General features: G+C 43.8%; 1 protein-coding gene across 2 annotated transcripts in view; it reads left to right on the top strand.

Moving 5' to 3' along the window:
- The first annotated feature begins 7,381 nt into the window (after positions 1 to 7,381).
- The window catches only part of Rnf169 (ring finger protein 169), a 69,587-nt gene continuing 55,013 nt past the window's right edge, over positions 7,382 to 21,955 (top strand). The window contains exon 1 of one of the 2 annotated variants that reach the window (XM_076938781.1): positions 7,382 to 8,666. In XM_076938781.1, the coding sequence (XP_076794896.1) occupies positions 8,114 to 8,666 (553 nt within the window). In that variant the 5' untranslated portion in view covers positions 7,382 to 8,113. The remainder of the gene's footprint in view (positions 8,667 to 21,955) is intronic. The other variant, XM_034518513.2, reaches the window with a different exon arrangement.

Here is a 21,955-nt window from a genome sequence, read left to right as displayed (position 1 = left end):
GTGCTTAAAGCTCCTTGAAGGAATGAGTGAACAGCAGCAACTTTACAGCTGATGGAAGATTTCTCCCTCTTCCTCTCTCTCATCTTTCCTACCTACCTCTTCTTCCCTCCTTGTTTACCTCTCTACCTCCTCTGCTCCCCTCTCTCTCTCCTTTTTCCCTTCTTTCTTTCCTGCTTTCCTCTTTCCCTCCCTCCTTTCCTCCCTCCCTTCTTTCCTCCCTCCCTCCTTTTCTCCCTCCCTCTCTCCCTCCCTCCTTCCCTTCCTTTTCTTCTCATCCTCATGTCTTCCCCCATCTTCTCTCTTCCTTCAGGATCTCATTGGTACTGAACTCACTCTGTGCCTAGGCTGTCCTTGAATTTACAATTCTCCTTAGTCCTGAGATTACATGTGTCACTGACTGACCCCAAGCTGCTTCTTTACTCCTTCTCCACACTAATCCAGCTTCTGATACACGTGTGGCAGCTCCTCAGAATCTCTTTTCCACCCTGCTCAGGGAGTTCTGTGACTCTAAGTTCTGGCTTCGTCTATGTCCCTTCTATTTGGAACTCCCTTTTTCTTGGATGAGTTCAGATCCTTCCTTTGGATCCAGTTCTGTGCCCACCTAGTAGTGGCTTCCTTCTCTGCACTTCCATACGGGTTTATCTGCACCATTGTCAAGCCCTCTCCTGGATTAGTGACAAGTTCACATATCTGTCTTTCTTCACTGACACTGAGCTCCAGGAGGGTGGGATGATGAGTTTTCATCTCTTTGCACCCAGGAAGGGTGGCTGGACCTGCCACACTGTAGTTTCATGCTTGGCGAAATCCTCCAAATTGCATACAACACAGGTAAGACAGAGTGTAGGTGCAGGAGACACTCACTGTTGTCCAAACACACTCCCCAGCCTCTTGTTCTTATAACTTAATCGGGAAACTAGTCTTTATGTAGAAACATGAAAGAAGTGTTAGCTAGGGATGATGGTACTGTGAGTTGGACCAGTTGATTTATATAGTAAGTTTTGGGCCGGCAAGGGCTGTGTCATGGTGAGATCCTGCGTCAATATGGGTAGAGATGGAGTTGTCAGAAGCATTGGTTTCTAGTTCACATGATTCACTAAAGAGCTTTGACCAAGTCATTCCCCTCCTTAAACCTTAGTTTTCTTCTTTTTAATAAAGGGGTTTGGTTAGAAACCTCTGGTGATTTCAAACATCAGCAGGGCTCTGAGAAACTGGAAGAGGCAGTGCAGGCTCTGTTTGCCTCCTGGTGGTCACTTGGTAACAACACAGTCCTGAGAGACCGGGAAAGTAGCTGGCTGTTCCCGCAGATTGGAGAGTGGAGCTGAGACTAGCAACCAAATTGTGAACAAAGAACCATCGTCCAGTGACCATTCTAGAATAGACAAAGTAATTTTTATCACTTGTTGCTCTGCTCCCTGCTCTTGGCCTTTAGCTGACCCATTAAGCATCAGTTTCTTCCCAAACTAGAGACATTTTCTTCAGAGGCAAATTCTTCATTCTGCTCAGTGTTACTCTCTTACTCATTCATTTATGACAAAGTGTGGCTTCACTGTGTCTCACACTTGTCCTCAAGCTGGAGCATGGCCACTTTCTTTTGGGGACTTGGTCTAGGCAAAGTGAAGCTAGTAAGATTTCTTTGTTGAGGTTACTAGGAGGCAGGCTCAGTGAGAATTAAGCAGATCTGAGCTATATTATGACAAATCCTAGTAGAGAGAAGTCTGCCTCTAAATGTCTTACTGTGAAATGGGGTTGAGTAGAGCTATTTGCCCGTTTTTCTCTTATACTTTCTATCATAAACACGATATATATATTAAAGCCACCTCTGCCCCTTATAAACAATAACTATGTATAATATAAAATTTTCATTCATCAAGGAATTTCTGTAATAAATCAAGCTTGGTGTGGTATATAGTCCCAGCACTCTGAGGCTGGTAATAGGAGGATTAGTGTAAGTTCCAGGCCAGTCTGGGCTACAGTGTGAGACTTTATCTCAAAAAATGAGGAGAGTGGCGAGGGAAGGGAAAGTGACTGCTCAGAACGTCTAGCCAGGGTCTAGGGGACAGAAGAGTAGAGAAGACTCGGCTTCAGGGAGACAGACTGTGGGGCAGGCCCTGCTGCCTGTAGAATTAAGTGGACGTACAGTAAGTATATAAGTAAGAAATCCAGAGAGAACCTTTTTATTTTTTTTTTTCTGACAGGACTTCTCTGTGTAACAGCCTTGGTTGTTCTAGAGCTCAAACTGCAGACCAGACTAGCCTCAAACTCAAAGATCTGACTGCCTCTGCCTCCCTAGTGCTGAGACTAAAGGTGCGTGCCGCCATGCCTGGCCAGAGATAACTTCTCACCACCATCAGCTTGTTTCTTAATAGATTGTTTTCTTATGTATTGTACTTTGAAACTCACCGAATGGTAATGGTATTAACTATGGGGTGATATTCCATGAAACATAACATCTAGGGTACGCCAAATCTTGTACTTGAAGCTGCCTGGAGTCATCAATTGCCGGCCTTCCTTCTTGTGGCTGAATTCTCAGTGCTGAGGAATGGCTTTCTCTAGTGATCTCTCAGCTCCATACCGGTGGGGAGAAGACACTGTTTGTACTCCATAACCACAACTATAGCTTTGAGAATTATCCCTATACAATTTATGTCAAAGCTCCTTTAGTCCAAATATTAAGTCCTTTGACTGCTCCCAAAGATCTTGATTGTTTTCCTCTATAAATAAACAGAGACAAACATGTCATTGTGCAGGGCTGACAGGCTAAAATGAGATAGTCGTTTACTCCTTAATGTGGTGCCTGCCATGTTGTGGTTGCTCTGTAAATTCTAGTTTTATCTTTTAAACCATTTTCTTTTTAATTTTCATTTTTAAAAAAAGTATGGTTATGTGTGTTTTGTCTGCATGTTTATCTGTGTACTACAAGTGTGCCTGGTGCTTTCAGAGGCTGGAAGAGGGCCTTGCTGTCTGAAACTGGAATTGCAGGCATTTTGTGAGCTGCCTATGTCAGTGCTGGGAATAGAACCTAGGTCTTCTGGAAGAACAGCCAGTGCTCTTAACTACTGAGCCGTCCCTTCAGCTCCACTAAGACAACCTTCTAGTTTTACATGTTTGGGGTAGGAAGAGGTAGAGAGGGGGAAAGGGAGGGAAGGAGGGCGAGGTGGTCCCTGTGAATGCCAGGCTTGCCTGTGAGGATCAGACAACTTGGAGTCAGTTTTCTTCTTCTACCATCTGGGCTCACTCAGTTCCTCAGGCTTGCTGCACCTATTTCATTTCCCCCAATTTCCTAGGCTAATTTCCAGCCCTATGTTCTTTCTTCCTATATTGAATTAATTGCTTAGTCTGAACACCACCCCCAACATCCCCGACACACACACACACACACACACACACACACACACACACACACACACACACACAGCTGAGCTTTGCTGCCTTCCCACCTCAGCTTTCCTTCCCTCCTGTCTACTGGGTGAACTCACCTTCAGAGCAGAATTCAAAGAGGTCTTCTGTGAGACCTTCCCTAAGACTCTGCCTATGCTCTCTGCTTCCATGAGACTGTGTGTGTGTGTGTGTGTGTGTGTGTGTGTGTGTGTGTGTACATGCGCACATGTGTATGTGGGCTCACTATACTGCTTCTAGCTTTGCCACAACTCTTTTGTTATGATTATGGGTGCATAATTTTGCCTATCAGATTGTAATCTTGAAGAGGCAGAAGCCGAGTGTCATGGAGATTCATACGGAGTCTGGAGGGGGTCAAACGGGTGACAAAGTGATAGGTACAATGATTGGCTTCATGAGAACCTTTTTCTGAAACCGAAGGGAAGAAACAAAAAAAAAGGGGGGGGGGAGACAAAGAAGCTGCCCAAAGAGAAGAGCACAGGGAGGGGTGGATTTTTTTTTTTCTCATGCTAGATGTGTGAGGTCTGTTGTAAGCTGGTGTGAAGGGGCTCCTGGCTTTGCAAAGAGACATGGCCTTGTTTCCACCTAGATTCAGACTGGATGGTCTTAACTTATGGTCCATCAGCCCAGCAGAGCAAAAATAGAGTCATCAGCCTGAAGGAAGAGCAGAGAGAGGCTTGCTCTGGAGTGGGTGAAGAGTTTTAAGATTAGTTGAGGCCAGTTTGGAGCTGTTCCAGTTGAAGCACTATGAACAGCCATGTAGTCCTCAGCCTGGATGACAGGGGTGGTAGATTGAAGCATGGGACTCCATTCTTGTTCTAGTTATCATCCTGCATTAAAGTGAGTCTATGGGTCCTGTTTTTTCCTGGTAGTCTGTATAGCCAGTGGAGGATGAGAACAAAGCATGGCCTACTATCTCACTATTCTGCTAGGAGCAGAGCCTTGGCCCTGGATCCTGCACCGAACCTCAGGGGCTCAGCTAACAAAAGAGGTAGAGTCAGGCTGAAGAGCAGAAAAAGATTTACTCAGTGTGGCCCCAGTGGGGAAGAGGAACACAGAGGTCAGATGGACCACATCCCCTCCTCTGGCCAAATCCATCTTTTCTGGGTCTTGACATGAAGCTTAGCTTTAAATACAGTGCAAGAGGCACGCACAGCTAAGCAGCCCTGGTCTAAGTATGGTCCTGTCCTTCCTCATTGCCTGGACTATAGTATTTCTTCAAGGTGGTCTGACAAGCTGTCAGTATTGCATGAAGTTTCTTTCTGAGAGACAAGTTTTTCTGCCTGGCACCATTTCTAGTCTAATCCTTCTCCCAGTACAGGATTTCCAGGGAAATTCCAATTCCATGGGGTCTATTATTCTAGTAGATCAATCTCTAAAGGGAGGGGCACATTCGTCTCTTTGGAAAATCTTCATTCCTGCCAGGGTAGTTACACTATTTGGGCTTTTTCTGTCCTAGACCATTGGCCTAAGCTTGTTGTATCATTTCATAATCTGTGAAGTATCCTTAACAACCAGTATCAGACGATGCCTCAAAATAACAACAAGAATTGCCGCAGAGTTGACAGGAACTGAGACTGGTTTAAGGAAAAACTGAATCAACTGAAGAGAGGCTAAAAGCCCAGGCAGCTGGTACCACAGGAACAATCCAGAGTGGCTACTATCAACAAGGGAAGGGTACCACCCCTCCCCCAATTCCTACCCAAGAGCCCTTGCTATTGGATACCCACTGTTTTTGTTGCTATGAACAATTCTAAATCTGTCTCTAAATCTGTCACTCATGGAAGAGTCAGAGTTCTGAGAGGAGTGGGAAGGGAGTGGAGCCCAAGACCTATGACCAGCCCTGGCTTCTCCAGGCAGGGAGGAGCTAGATGCTTCCCTGTGTCAGCTTCCCTCCTCTCATCAAAGATACACAGAATAGGGGCTTTCTTAGCAGAAAGGAGGTTTGATGATGGCAAATGAGACACAGAGAAATGTCTGCCAGGCATCAGTCCTCTCCTCAGACCAGTGCTCCTTCTGGTTGTTCCACTTTGCTGGCTTGTCAACCATGATCACAGTCTCTGGTTCACACCTGAAACTTTAGAACCATCTTCTTCTCATTCCTGTCTCATCATGAATAGCTCTGCACAGATCTGTCTCTCCCACCCCCCACCCCCACACCCCGTCACCATTACTGTGTTAGAAAGATTACCTTGGCAACACACAGAGGAGAGAAAAGACTGGAAACTGGGAATCGGTCTTTTGAATTTGAGAGATGGAGGAGACTATTGAATGTGTCCATTGCAGTGGTCTCCCTTACAATCTAGTGTTAGATTCTTGTAACATTAAAAGTAAGCATCACATAGATCCTGGACTCCTTTATCTCAGCTTTTGGCATTCAGACATCTGAGGCAACGCCGTGGCTGTCATATGCCCGAGTGTGTATACTTGTGTGGTGCATCTCAGGCAGAGAACCGCTGCATTCTAGTACACTTATTTTAAAGCCGAGGAGACTGAAGGCAGGAAAAAAGAAGTGAGCCAATGAAAAGGACCAGGAACAAGATCAGAGCTGACATCTGGCCAAGTGATACTCAAATCACTTACCTTTCTTTGTGGAAAAGAAAATTTTCTGTTTCTCTTTGTGTCCAAGAAAGCAAGCTACACTGTTCTAGACTAGCAGTGAACAGGCCCTTCAGACTGCAGTCCTACTGAGTGACCAGTTGACAAGAAGCAGCTGTTTCTAATGGTGGTTGCTTTCTAAGTTTCACCATGCTGTGCTGAAACACTGTGACCAAAGGCAGTTTTGAGAGGAAAACGTTTATTTGGTTTATATACCCTGAATTAAAATCCACTGAGGAAGCTAAGTCAGGGACTCAAACTGGGCAGGAACCCAGAAGCAAGAGCTGCTGCAGAGGTCATGAAGAATGTTGCTTGCTGGCTTGCTCTTCATAGCTTGCTTAGCCTGCTGTCTTATAGAACCCAGGACCATTGTGTCAGGGTCATACTACTTACAACGGGCCAGGCTCTCTCCCCTCAATCGCTGATTGAAAAGATGTTCTACAAGCTTGCCTAGAGCCTGATCTTATGGAGGCAAGTCCTCAACTGAGGCTCCCTCCTGTCAGATGACTCTAGCTTCTGTCAGGTTAACATAAAACTAGCTAGCATACTCTCCATAAGTCTTCCTTGTCAGAACCAGGTAAAATGTCCCTGGGTAGGAAGTGAGGAAGTGCCATAGCCCAGCCAAGAGCACACTTATGTGTCTGGCAGTATTCTGGCTGTCTGGGCCTTAGTCTGGGCCTCTGACTCTCTGGACATGATGTTTCATTACTCACTGACCCTTTGTCAGTTGCTGTCTGTCCTTTAACTACCAGGTTCTCATTCTGAGACTCCATGGCTCCCTCCCTCCCCACTTCTCTGGCTTCTGACTTGGATTAATCACTAAGCTTTGAATTGGTTACCACCAACTGTAGACACTCTCATGGCAACCTGGAGCTTCTAGATGCTTTCTTCTACATAAAGTTACTTAAAAATAATGTCTTTACAAAGCCTCTGCTTTTCCATAAAGATAATATCTTGGTCTAGATGTACCTTAAGAAAAAAAAAAAAAAAAAAAAAAAGGCAGCAGCCTGGGACCTGTTGTAGTAGAACCATCTTTCCATCAGGGGGAGCCATTCTTTTTCCTAAATCCTCTGTATCCAGAAAGGGAAATCACAACAAAGTCTGAACACCTCTCCCTGGCTTAAACAGGAATGATGTGGTCAGAGCTGACCGGTAGGAATGGACTCTAAGAACCACGGAACAAAGCTTATCGGAAGTAGGGCTGTGTGATGGGAGGTCAGTTTGCAGAAGTCACTGCTGCCAGCTCGATGAGAGATGATGAGGAAGAAATCATGCAGTGGGCCTAAGGAATGAAGAAGTGGGTGGGAACAGGCTGGAAATAGAGCCATTTTGGCCAGAAAATGACAAGACTATAAGTTAAAGACGCCTGGGCTGGGAGCTTGAGGACCTGTGGAGACAGACGGTTCTGTGAATAGAATGGGGGAAATAAGAAGGGCTGTTTTGAAAGGAGGGAAGCATTAGGTTTGTGCATGGAGGATGCAGATATCCAAGAATGTTTCCATAATGATAAATTCAGTAACTTTGAACAGCAGATATTAGTGTGGGCTTTCATGAGGCAGAAAGGAGACCAGGGAATCATATAGACCGAGAAGAGAAAAGGCACAAGTACAAGAGTGTCTACATTTAAGTATCAAACGGAAAAGTAATCTGAGGAGCAGGATGTGTGTATAAGTGAGAAATAAAGTATGCTTTTGCCCCAGTCAAGGGAGGGGACTTCATAAAGGGATGTGGAGAAAGGGGGGAGGGGGATGAGATGAGGGCTGGCCAGGTTGTTAATAGTCACTCAAGACTTCTGGTCGTGGTAGGCCTCATTTTAATCACAACAAGCTGTCATGGTCCCGAGGAGAAAGCCCTTACCAAATGAAGTACTTTGACAAGTTTCTGGATAGCTCACATTTATAGCTCACTTTATAAAGCTCAGGGTCGCTCAGAATTTCCAAATAAATTCTTTCAGTTTGTAATCGCTTTGGATTCCGTGCTAGAAACTGTAAAAGCTGGAGGGCGGGCTGAAGACCGGATATATAAAGAATAATCATTAAATATTAATGAGCAGTCTCCTCCCGCTAAGCTAGAGGTTCTAGGAGAAATATCCCCAGGCCGACTAGGCTCCCCGCCCCTCATGAATATGCAGATAGCTGTCCACCGCGCACTGCCCCGCCCTCTACTCCTCTCCCAGCGCAACGGACTCTCCCTTCAAACGGGAAACAAGATGGCGGCGGCAGGTCCGAGCACTCGGGCTTCTTCCGCGGCGGCCGCGGCAGCTCTGAGTCGGCGGGGCCGACGGGGCCGCTGTGACGAGATGGCGGCAGCGAAAGCCGGGGTTCCGGGCCCGGCCTCTAGCCCCGCGTTGTTAGTGTTGCGGCCAGCGCCACGGCCGGAGGAGTCGGGCTGCACCGGGTGCCTGGAGACCCCGGGGGAAGTGGCGGCCCTGCCGTGCAGCCACTCGCGGTGCCGAGGCTGCGCCTCTCGCGCGGTGGGCCCGGGCTGCCGTCGCTGCCGTCCCCGCGGCTCGGGCTGGGCCCGCCGTCGGGCCCGTGACGACCGCCAGGCCGCCGTGAAGCTGATGGGCGAGCGCGCCCGTCGCGGACAGCCGGAGCGCTGCCGCCCGCGCCGGGACGGGGGCGCGGCTGCCTCGGGGCCCAGGCCGGAGCCGGAGCCGCTCGCGGAGCCAGGTGGAGCCTCCCCTCGCCCCTGTGGGGTCCAGCCAGGCCCAGCCACCGGGTCTGGCCTGGTGAGCGGGGTGGAGGGTCCCGGGCCCTACCGGAGCGGGTGTGGAGAGTTCTCCTGGGGTCGCGACCGGGTTCTGCCCTGGCGCAGTATGTGTTGGTTAATGTTGAACTTTGGAGCGAACTGCGGGCGTGTTGAATTTGGAGGGGGCAGTGAGGGAACCCCGCGCCTTGCGTAAGTCAGAAGTTTGGAAGGAAACACTTCTTGGAACAAGTTAGGGGCATGTTGAAGTTGGTGCGTGGAGGGGGAGGCGCCCTGGAGGAGGATCCCAGAAGCGCTTGTTTCAGTGTTGGGCGGAGGGCTTAGGGTCGCATTCTAGGAAGGATGTGTCTCCCAGGGCTGTAGAGGATGAGGTGCGGGGTATCCCAGGCTCAAGGCTTTGCAGACTTGAGAGCAGAATGGCTTTTGAGGATGAGCTCGCGTGTGAAGTTCTCAGGCAATCTTGAAAAAAAAAAAATACCATGCTTGGTGCTGAGAGCTTGGCACATAGTGAGGATGAGATAAATGCCATCTATACTGGTGATAATACTAACCATAAACGTCAGTAGTGCTTGTTGAAAAAAGCTGGGTGGGATTTAAGTTTTTAAACTGGTTGGCTGGGGGCTGTTTTCTGTCTTTTAAGTTTCGTCTATGATGCTGGCAATTTAAAGGTCTGTTGTTGGACTCTTGGCCTGAACTCCTTTTCCTTTCCCACCTTCGGCAGTTCATCACTTGTTGGTGCTGAAGTCTGAGATAGAAGATTCCGTTTTTAACACGAACTAAGCTGCTTTGGTGCATGCCTTGGCAACATACCTACAGCTGAGATTTTCAAGAACCGTAAATCAGGAAAAGCCATTTGTTAGCCCTTTTATGTTAGGAATTCTGCCTTACGTTGTTTTCAGCAGAAGGAAGGCATTGCTTTGTGTGTATGAAAGTGCAGTTCCTAGAAACTACAAGGTCCAGAATGCATCTGTTTTTGGTTCAAGCAGAGACACCTGCCAAAGACACCTTGCTTTTCAGTCTTAAGAGCTGAGATGGTCTGTATTTTACTTTCTGCGTTTCTTGTTATTCCTTCTAAAAACATCACAATGGTCTTGGTTGTATCTTTATTTCTCTTTTATATATGAGACCGAGGCCCAAAGAGATTAACTAACTTGTCTAATGATGAAAGTACAATTTCATCTGATTTTCTCAATTTAGCTTGCTTTAATTTCTGAGATTATAAATATAAGCAATTTCTCTGGTATCCCTACTAACTACATTGACAGTATGGTCAAATAGGATAGCAATTTCTCTTTCTATATCTCTTGGAACTGTTGTGAAACTCCACCTTGAAATTTGAACTATGTAAAGAAATGTATTGCTTATTGATTTGTGTGAACTTTTTCCCATTAAAGAAATTTGTTTTCAAAAAGGATAGGCTATGTGATTCAGGTCATTTACCTAAAATGAGAGTCCATAGGATTTATTAAGTTACTTAGTATCTTTCAGTTATATGTGAGTCATAATAAAGAGTATTTTTCCTAAGTTTCCTTTTTGGATCACTGAGTAAATGCAGTCATGTTTATCCAGCTAAATAATTTTAGAAGAATAGAAAATACTGCTGAACCAGTCACGGTGATGCAAACGTGCAATCTCAGTATTTGGGAAGTGGACCCAGGAGGGACAGAAGTTCAAGGTTGTTGGCTACATGTGAAGCCATTTAAAAAACAAAACTTAAAAAAAAAAAAAAAAAAAAAAAAGGAATTGCTGAATAGGGCTTGAAAACTCTTGTTTGGCTTTGGTGGGTATTTACTGAAGTTATACACAATATATTTTAATTAAAACTTTAACAGCGGAGGTGGGGGCAGCAAGAAGTCACCAACAGTGCCAAGCCTGACAACTTGAGTTAAAGTCCAGGACTCACATAGTGAAGGGGGAGAACTAAAAGCTGAAAAGTTGTCCTTTTCCTCCACATGTGTGTAGTGGCATGTGAACATACCTCCCAAAATAAATAAATAAAAATGTAATAAATTTTGTTGAGTGTGATAGGGCAAGCCTATAATTCCAGTGTTTGGGTTGTAGAGACTAGAGAATAAATTCAAGATCTTCCTTGAGTACATAATAAAATCTAGGCCAGTCTGGGCTACCGGAGACTATGTCTCACAGAACAAACCCAAACTCAACAACCTTGTATCACTGTGCTTTGTGTGTGTGTGTGCACACCCGCACACACACACACACACACACACACACACACACACACACGCGCACACGCAGTGGCCAGAAGAGGGTGTCAGATTCCCTGGAATTGGTGTCATAGATTTTTGGGAACTGACAGGTGGCTGCTGGGAACTGAACTTGGGTCCTCTGGAAGAGTAGCTAGTGCTCTTAAGCACTGAGCCATCTCTCTAGATCCATAATTTTTTAAAAGTTGTTTTGTAACTGTCCATTTCCATGGAGAAGTCACCCACAGCTTGAACAGATTTTCAAAGAGTTTGCTAAAGAGAAGAGGTTAAGTATTGCTCTGCTCTGGATCCTCATTGTTGCAGAGAGAAACCTGAAGTGGAGGCAAGAACGACTAGTTACAAGTTGCAGTGTGGAAATAGAGAAACAAAAGCTAAAAGAGGGCCTGTGTAAAATGACAAACTGCAGACTCTGGACAGGGAAAGGCTCATGTTGACTTTGTTTGGTTTCTGATATGAACTGACTTTAGAGTCCAGCAGCCGGAGCTATTCACCTGCTTCAGGTTCCTGAGTGCTGAGCTTGCAGGTGTGAGCTACTGTCCTGGCTCATCATGGCTATGAATGGCGGAAGCTGAACGTTTGCATTGTGATTTCAGGAATAGAAACCACAGCAGCAGGAAATCATGTGTGGAACCCTAGTAAGTGTATCTCTTGGTGGATTCTTACAGTGCAGTTAGGCCAGCAAATGAAGGAAGGGTTGGCAAGCTTTGTGAGACTGGAAATGAAGTTGTCTCAGGTGCATTGCTGTTTAAATGAGAGTTTGTTGTGCTTGCTTGCTTGCATATCTATTTGAAGCTAGGTTGTATTCTGTTGCAGAGGCTGGTTTTGAACTCCTGCAGTCCTGTGGTCCTCCCACTTCATCCCCCTGCATATGCTCTGCAGTGCTTACTCTATCTGTGTTTTGAGACAGGACCTTGCTGTGGAGCCCTGACAGGCAGTAAACTTGAGGCCTTCCACCCTTAGCCTCCCAATTGTGGGACTGAAAGCATGTGCCACCGTGCACAACTTATTTATTTTTCAAAAAAGATTTCAAAAACAATGTCTCTTTTAGGATTGTCTGTGGGGAAAAAAAAAGTATAGTTTGTGCTTGTTGAAAATTTTGGTTGTGTTTTTGACATTTTTGTGGCTTGAAATTTATTTAATTTGAGACAGGGTATCACTGTGTATCCCCAGGTTGGCCTCAAACTTACAACAACCCCTCAGCCTTCTTAGTGCTAGCATTACAGGCATGCACCACCACACCTGGTTTATTAGCTTTGTTGATCTGTGAAACCCTGTGCGTGAAGGCTACAGCAGAGACAATATCAAGGCTGGCTCCACGCTGAACTTCACACTCTTTGAGGCTGTGCAGGTCCTTGTCTGTGTCTTGAACACTGTGCAGAGTTTATAATGAATAGCTGCATTTTGTTAAGCATTTTTCAGTGAACAAAATATTATAAAGCTTTCTCATGCAATTTATATTCTAAATATAAAGGCATTCTAATGTGTTGATTTTAAAAATATTTACTACACAGTCGTGAATAGTTTTAGAACTATACATACTAATTATATTTACGTCATATTGAAAATGATTAAAGCATTTTAATTTAAAGCCAAAAGAGCTCTAAATTATACTGTCTTTGATCTTGAAAATGGAACTTTTTAGCTTTTAGGATAATTATTTTTTCTTGTACTGTAGGTAATGATTAAAGTAACAAGCTAGACAAAGGCTGATGACAACTTTAAGTTGGCAGACTTTTTTTTGTCTTAAAATCGAATTTCAAAAATGTAGATAAAAAGGTTTTTAGTGTGTCCTTCCTTTTTGTCTCACAGTCTCCCCACACAAACATCTCTGTTCACACTTCCTGTTCACTTATGATTAACACTTTTTAAACATTTGTTTTCTGTAAAAAGCAAATAGTTCTGGTCGATTACTCAGTTGTCAGACAACATCTGCTAAGTGTGTTGCCTAAATTAGGTTTAGGACTAGTGCATAATGAAGTTATGTGATTATATAAAAGGATGGGTTTCTCTGGTCTGTAAGGACTTGTTTCAGACTGTATGAGGTGACTCATCCTTTCTCCTCAATGACAAAATAAGCGTATCCTTTTTAGTTGCAGTGAGGCGGATACCATGTGTCTCACACTTATGTGTTTTACAAAACTCTTGTTGAGATTACTTCATCATCTGTTTACCACGGAAATGAATTACCACTGAAGGAATTGCTTGGCTCTTTGGATTCAAACTGAACAGCAGGGATGCAGGTGGTATCTGCTTCCTTCCTCTCTTCTGCTCCCTGACATCCACTTAATTTAGAAGAGTTGCCCACCTTAAGTTCATTTATATGTGACTTAGCTTGAGAATATGATAATCCATTTTAGTCACATTTTATTTGATTAATATAATGAGTATTTGGTTCCTATTAGTTCAGACACAGTGTCCACAAGAGGGTGGAAGGTCAGGGACAGACTTGTTGGGCAATGGTGGACTTTGGATGTCCTGTCAAAGGGTGAGGATGCGCCAAAGAATTCCAAAGAGGATCTGACTTTTGCACTTCAGAGACCCTCTGAATGGGGTTTTGTTGCACATGTGTTGGAAACCCCAGTTGTCTTTGAAAGATGGTAGACCGCACATACCCAGACGGATAGGGAGTACAGAACAGTGACTTCACACATTCCCGAGGTTGCTGGGAGACAGTAGTCAGTAGACATGGAGCTATCTAAACTGTTAAGCCCTTGTGCCCACACTGTTTACCTTGTTACCTTGGCTCATGGGACCCAGTGAAGCCTGAGTGAGGGGGTTCTGTTTTCCTCTTCTGGGGTTGAGCTTAGCCATGTGCAAGAGGCAAAGAATTCTGCATAGCTCGGGTTCTTCATGGGCTGTATTCTCGGTGAAAGGATAGGCAAACAGACAAACAAAAAACTACCCTCTGTCACAGAGAGAGAACAAAAAATCTTGGTTTGCCTGGGCTTTTTGCAAAGTAGAAATTAAAAAAAAAAAAAAAAAAAACTTTTCTAAAAAAAACCAAAGCTCACTCACATTTAAGATGTGAAAGGTTTTGGTTCAGATAACCTTATGGTAAAAACTTAATATTAAAAAGATATCTCCAAGCTAGTGAACTATGCAAATCACATGGAGAAACTAAAGCAAGACTTTCAGGAACACTCTCCTACCCCAGATGGCCCAGGGTTCTTCCAGAAGGAAGATGCCCCGCTGTGGGTAAACTCAGTGGAAAGTGACAGTGTGAGCCAGCAGGCTTCCACTGAAAGGAGAGTCACACACAGGAAAGGAGGACTGAAATGCAGAGTGAACCAGTGAACAGACGTGGTTCAGGACTAAAGATATTCCAGAACTGAAGATCTTTATATAAGGATATCCAGAATTGAACACCTCAGTGAGTGGCCAAGACGGGAAATAATTTGTAGAACTAACTAATGGAAACATCTAGTCAGTGAAGTTGGAGCTCAGTAAGGCAAACTGTGGTTTAAAGTAGCCCAGTATGTGAGGAAACTCCTCAGACACGTAAGAATGAGGAAACTAGGAAAGAGAACTGAAGACATTGATCAGGAAGCTCCAAACATTAACCCAGGGGAAAAGCAGATAGAATGAAGGAGTATAGAATATGAAGATGAGCCAGGCAGTGGTGGCGCACACCTTTAACCCCAGCACTTGGGAGGCAGAGGCAGGCAGATTTCTCAGTTCGAGGCCAGCCTGGTCTACAGAGTGAGTTCCAGGACAGCCAGGGCCACACAGAGAAACCCTGTCTCGAAAAACCAAAAAAAAAAAAAAAGAATATGAAGATGTGATGACCTGAGATGATTTCAGAATTAATAAAAACCCTGTATATCTTAAGATTCATGAAGTCCGACAAGAATTGAAAACATGCAGGAAACCCCATAACTAAACACATTGTGGCAAAACTGCAGAACACCAAAGTCACTCCCCCTACCCAACTCCCTTGCTGGGGATTGAACCTAGTTTCTAAGTAACAAAACCAAGGAAAGTTAGAAAAATAATAGCAAGTGAAATCCAAAGGAGGTACAAGATAGGAAAGAATGGAGCCGTCCTCATTTAGGTACTGGTCGTTACCTGTAAGACTGAAGGAATACAGTGCAGCTTTTCCAGTAGTGCATGTCTGCCTTAGGGGAACTCAGGTACGCATGCTCACACAGTTCATCTTCAACTGCAGAACTGGAAAAAGTGAACAGTTTCCTTGAGAGAAATTATGGGTCATTTCTGTAACTGTTGCTTCAGTGAATGAACAAAGCCCTTAGGTATTGTCATGAATAAATCTCGAAAAACTGGCTGGGCAGTGGTGGCACACACCTTTAATCCCAGCACTTGGGAGGCAGAGGCAAGCGGATTTCTGAGTTCGAGGCCAGCCTGGTCTACAGAGTGAATTCCAGGATAGCCAGGGGTACACAGGGAAACCCTGTCTTGAAAAACCAAAAAATAAAATAAATAAATAAAACAACTGTAGAGTGGAAAGTTACAAAAGGCTCTAGCCAATGCCATTTATACAAATAAAGAGGTGCACAAAGATGGGCTTGTTTGAATGGGCAGAGGACTGAGAGATGAAAGTCAGCAATATCAACTATTCTTTCTGGCAGCTAGATAGTGAGAGAAAGGAGATGGTATATGGCAGGGAGAATCTGCCTCTACAGAAGAGAAGCAAAGCAGGTTTTATTCAGGACTCAAGATGCCTTTGGAGAGTCCTCGTTCTTGGGATTTTGGTAGAACTTGAGAGCCTAATTGACAGAGACCATGTTTCCCTGTTGCTATATACTACAGGAATGACAAGCTATCCATTTGTTTATGAATTGCTGCTGGTTTCCAGTAGCTGGTAAAAGGAGTTACTGGTTAGGGAAGGTCAGGGCCAGGCCTACCTAGTAAATTAACACTGACTGAGTGCTTATGAGCCAAGAATTGTTCTGAATGTTTCCACATGCGTTATTCCTATCTTTCTTCCAGAAACTGAGTACTGAGAGCTGCCTGTGAAAGGAGAGAGAAGGATAGTCCGCGGATGTACCTTCAGGCCACAGTTTGCGATTTCAGCTTAGTAGGCACAGCAGTATTCTTATGTATTTATACTTTTACCGGGATCAGAAGGATTGTAAAATGCATGTATGATTAGTTACATCTTCTACTCACTACTAAAGTATATCTTTTTTTTTTTTTTTGCATACTGAAAGTATTCTGGAAGAAAGATAGTATTGAAAAGTAGTGGATCTGAATGAAGTCTGGCTCAAAGCCCTGTTGTAGCTGAGGCTTTGGGCAAGCTTCATAAACTCTGCACTAAAATTTTATTTGTAAATTTGAATAATGGTTACATTGGAATGCGGATGGGTTAGATGAGGTAACACATGTTAGGTGCATAGAGCAAGCAAACACCTAATGTTAGCTTTTCTTCATTGTTTGTTAATGTATTCATTGATTATTGTGGCAAGCACACAGCTAGTTATCAAGGACCCAAAGATTATTAAATCACAAGCTTCTGTGAAGAAAGTTGGGAAATTTGTTATGACAGTAAGTGTGCAGAATAGATTTGTAGAGAGCAAAACCTAGCTCTGGAGACACTTAGAAATCATTTGCATTCAGTACAGGAGAATTGAACACTAAAAAGCATAATGAAGAAAGAGATGGCTTTATGTGCTGTGGTGTTTGCATTTCAGAGATAAGCATAGTTAATGAGGATGTATTGTTGTCAGACTTTTTTGCTTGGTGTTTTAGTCAGCACTGTCAAGTTGACACAGACTAGAGTTATCTGAGAGGAAAACATTGATGGAGGAATTGCCAAGATCAGATTGGTCTGTGGGCATTTTTGTGGGTGTTATTTGGTAATTAATTGATGCAGGAGGGTTCAGCTTACTGTGGATGGCACCATCCCCAGACAGATGTTTCTGCACTATATTAGAAAGATGGCAAGCATGAGCCTGGGACTGGGCCAGAGAGTAAGCTTGCAAGCAGAGTTCCTCATGATTTTTGTTCTGAGTTCTTACTATGACTTCCCTCATATAGACTATGACCTGGAAACACAAGCCAAATAACTGCTTCCAGCAATGGGTTGATTTGGGCAGGGTGTTTTATCACAGCAACAGAAAGGAAACTAGAGCTTGTATAAATATTGTGTGGCTTGTGTGCACATTTGACCACCCAAGTGTTTTGAATCTCAGACTCTGGGAAATTTCTACTACATTTTTTTTTCTACTACAATTTTACATACATCTATCCTGTAGTGTGTGAGATTTAGTAACTCTGCATCTCTTGTTCTTGTAATTCTCTCACAGTGCAGATATTCTGACAGAATTTAGTAGGCTTGTTAATATAGGTGAAGGATTTGTCAGATTTAGGCATTGCTCATTACAGACAGGAAAGTTTTGGAGGTAAAAAGAATTAGCATTTGTGGGGCTGGAGAGATGGCTCAGAGGTTAAGAGCACTGACTGCTCTTCCAGAGGTCCTGAGTTCAATTCCCAGCAACCACATGGTGGCCCACAACCATTGATAAGGGGCAAGGACCTCTTCTGGTATCTGAAGACAGTAGCAGTGTATTCACATACATTAAACAAATAAATAAATAAATCTTAAAAAAAAAAAAAAAGAATTAGCATTTGTGGAGTTTACTTTGCCCATATGCCTATGTGTTGTGTTTAATGGAGAATTCCTACTATGTGTAAGGCATTGGACTAGGTTCCTAAGAAGGATAGAATTGAGAGCACAAGTGTATTAAAAAGAGGAATGCTGAAGGAACACTGATCCTTTATACTTAATAAGTGTGTTTCATTTTGCTTTGGAAGAATAAATGGTAAGAGGCTTTAGGGGTGGTGAAGAGAGGTGAATGCAAAGGACAGCGCTTTCATTCCTGTCTCTCCAGTGGGAACAGATCCTGTAAAGACACAGTGAGCTACTCTACCCAGATTTGTGTTTTCACTGAAGCTTGTATTTTGATTTTAGAGATCCTTTGTTCTTAGACTAAGTGTAGATTCTTTTTGTGTGGTAGATTATGTCCATGTTCTGAACTGTTCTGCGTTTGTACTGCTTGCCATCCTTAGGTAACATAGAGACTTGTTTGGGTACTTTTAAAAGCATTTGGTACAATAGTTGAATGAAAACAACCACAGAAACAAGATCAACCACAGCGACAGAAGAACCCATAGAATGGCCTGAATTGAGAACTGAAAACAAGAGTGTAGAAACAGTCTTTTTGAGTTTGTTGAAAGGGAACAGAGAAATCAGTACCTGTGGGGATAAGAACTTAAGAAGTTTTCCTTGTAAGAGAGGTGAGTCAAGTCACCAATAGATGTGCTACAATTGTGTGTTAAGGTGGAGGGGAGAAATTGATGGTACCAGAGACTTTGAATAGAGAAAACTGAATGTGGAAATTTATCTTCTCATTAGATAATTTAACAAATGCTTTCAGAGGCACTCAATGACAATTAGTGTCTTAGTTAAGGTTTCTGTTGCTGTGAAGAAACACCATGACCACAGCAATTCTTACAAAGGAAAACATTTAATTGGGGCTGGCTGGGTTTAGTCCATTATTAACATGGTGGGAAGCATGGCAGTATTCAGGCAGACATAGTGCTGGAGAAGGAGCTAAGAGTTCTATATCTTAATCCAAAGGCATCAGGAAACTGTGTGCCACACTGGGCATACTTTAAGCATATAAGACCTCAAAGCCTGCCCCCACAGTGACACACTTCCTCCAGCAAGGTCTCACATATTTCAGCAAAGCCACACCTCCCTCCCAGTGGTGCTTGTAGTTCAAGTACCTTTTGGTCTGTGGGAGCCAGTTATATTCAAACTACCACATCTGGATACATGCTGGGAGATCATCTCTATCACATCCCTAGGTAGGGAGGCAGATTCAAGCCCTTGTAGCAAGTCTGATACATGCAGTGCATTTATAGAATGCTCTGAGCCAGGTCAGTAATGCACTTCTCTCTGGGTTAGTAGAAAAGCTTTGGAAAAGAGAAGGCAGAGAAAGGGTTTGAGGTATGGATAGAGAATCATCACACAGTGAAGGAGAGAACGTGTATTCTAGGAAGAAGCATGTGTGAAGTCATGGTGTAGTTCAAGTATGACTTGTTAGGAACAGTGGCGTGGGTAAGAGCTGGGGACAGGGACTTTTTCAGGGTAGAGGATATAGCTGGAGTGGTAAGTTTGGGGTCCTGTTGTGTATATGTTAGAGGGAGTTAAAAGCTACCAAAAGTTGCTCATTAGGAGGACGATAGATGTTGAGGATATATGGGAAGACAAGAGTGTGGGAGACAGGGAGGCTGCCATTAAATATGCACATAAGCTGTCTTCAGTAATGCTGGAAGATTAGATGAGATGAACTATTCAGATGGAGCTATTTTATGGTTAAAGAACCAAACTAGTAAGGATGAATACTGAAGGTACAGTCCAGGAGAGGGTACAGTTGAATGCAAGTTGGTTTGGTTCTGGATCCTGGACTGTTTCTAACTTAGGAATCATTTTGCTGATGATTGTTGTCTTAGTCAATGTCCTATTGCTGTTGTAAAGGAAAACATTTCATTGAGTCTGGCATACAATCAGAGGTTCTAGTCCATTGTCATCATGGCAGGGGGCATGGTGGCACGCAGGCAGACATGGTGCTGGAGAGGTAGCTGAGAGTTCTACATGCAGATCAGCATGCAGTAGGGAAGGAGGGAAGGAGGCAGGGAGAGAGAAGAGAGGCAGGCAGGACCTGGCATGAGCATTTGAAACCTCAAAGCCCATCCCCAGTGACACACTTTCTCCAACAAGGTCACAGCCTATAGGGCCAATTACCTTCAAGCCACCACGCTTGTGAATGATGTCTCGCTTCACAGCAGCAGAAATCAAAAGCTGTTGTTCATGCTGGTGGTGGCTATGATGCTGTGGACACCTGAGAGTAAGACTCTGCGGTCCAAGCTCTTCCTCGAGGCTGCTCCTGGGCCCTGTACCTTCATTTGATTTTGTGGCTTTTTAATCATGGGCTTTAGACTTTACTGATGATCCATCATAGGTTGCCTAACAAGACAACGGTGCTTTGGGGGTCGTTTTTTAGACTCAGCATGGAAGTCTTATTTGCTTGACTATTTCTATTTCTGCTTTTACAAGCCTGTCAAACTCTACTGTCAGCCTTCTCTGACTCAGGAGTTGGCAGACTGGCCAGTAGGTTTCACCCTTCCTTCTGAAAGTGTTCCCTGCCCTCCTCTTTCCTGTCCTTCTCTTCTGTGACTCTGAACTGCAACACTTTACTGTAAGGTTGATTTGGTAGTTGTTTATTCTGTGTGGCTGTTACGTCTGCAGTTGTTCAGATCCATCTTTAGGACCTTTTATTGATTTGTCTTAACTAATAAACTGTATTAAAATTCTTAGTGGAGGGCCCCATGTCTGCTGTCTGTCATTTCTCTTCTCACGTCACTTCCCCTTTTCACTGCTCATTTCCTCTTTAACCTGCTAATGGTTTGTGACTGTTTCCATTGTTCTTAAACACACACACACACACACACACACACACACACTCCCCCCCCCACTGTTAGCACTTTGATTTTCATTTTCTCCGTTTGTGAATTTTATATTAAGTTGCCTTTTCCCCTTGCATGTCAATTATCTAGCATACCCTAACAATGGCTTTTCATTTTACTAAAGCAACATTTTACATTTTACATTATTGGGTATTCTAGTTACTCTCCAGCCCACTGCCCTCTTGAAGTGTACTCAATAAAGGAAGTTTTAAACATGCTCTTGCCTTAGTTTGCTATGATGAAACACCATGGCCAAAGCAACTTTGGGAGGAAAGGGTTTGTTTGGATTATACTTCCATATTGTTGTTCAGCATCAAAGGAAGTGAGGACAGGAACTCACACAGGGCAGGAACCTGGAGGCAGGAGCTTACACAAACGCCCTGGAGGCATGCTGCTGACTGACTTGCTCTTCATGGCTTGCTCAGCCTGCTTTCTTACAGAACACAGGACCATCAGCCCAGGGATGGCACCACCCACAATGGGCTGGGCTCTCCCCTCCCGTCGGTCACTAATTAAGAAAAAGCTTTACAACTGGATCTTCCGGAGGCATCTTCTCTATTGAGGTTTCCTCTTTTCAGATGCCTTTAGCTTGTGTCAAGTTGTCATAAACCTAGACAGCATAGCCATCTGTATAGTTTTAATAGCTAAATAATAGTACATTGTCTGGCTATACATAATTAGCCTAACCATTTGCTCAGTGTTTAGCATCAAGGTTATTTTTGGTTTTCATTTTGTAGTGAGTGAATATCTTTTTCTAACTTTTATATACTTCCACCGCTCCCCCCCCACATGTCTGTGCTTGTGTTTGTGTGTGTGTGAGAGAGAGAGAGTTAGATTACAGCATGCTTGAAGAAGTAAGAGAACTTGAGGAGCTGGATTTTTCCCTTTATCATGTGGTCACTGGAGGGCAAACTCAGGCCATCAGGTTTGATGACAAGCAAGCATCTTTGCCAAGCCATCTTGTGGGCCCTGAAAATAGTTTTACATAGAAGTGTTTCTGTCCTAGAAAATCTGAGATACATTTGTAGAAATTAAGTTATTATACCTGAAGTTACAAATATCATGTAAGTTCTTAGTATGTGAGCTGTGAAATTTTGATTTGATTAATGATTTACCAGGGGATGGTTTAAAAATATAAACTGTGAAATTGAGTATAATGGTAATTAGAGGAATTCAGACTTATCCATTGCTAGGCAGTCTGTATACTTGATTCTAAATTTCACTAGCTTTTAAGAAAACATTTTTAAAAGATTTATTGAATGTATATGAGTGTTTTGCTCACATGTATGTATGTGTGTTGTGCATACCTAGTGCCTGTAGAGGTCAGAAGAGAGCATCAGATGACTTGGAACTTGAGTTATAGGCAGTGTGAGCTGCCCTGTGAGTGCTGGGACTCAATCCCATGTCCTGCAAGAGCCATAGTGCTGCCACTGTTCTTCTTAACTTTGTCTCTCTCTTCCCAGGTGAGCACTCTTGGAGCACTACTGTAATGGCTCCTTGTATGAGCAAGTGAGCGAGCGAGCGAGCGAGCGAGCGAG

Source organism: Arvicanthis niloticus, chromosome 1 (genome assembly GCF_011762505.2).
Source record: "Arvicanthis niloticus isolate mArvNil1 chromosome 1, mArvNil1.pat.X, whole genome shotgun sequence".
Lineage (NCBI taxonomy): Eukaryota > Metazoa > Chordata > Mammalia > Rodentia > Muridae > Arvicanthis > Arvicanthis niloticus.
Note: the sequence above shows the minus strand (reverse complement) of the source record. Positions and strands in the feature narration are given on the sequence as shown.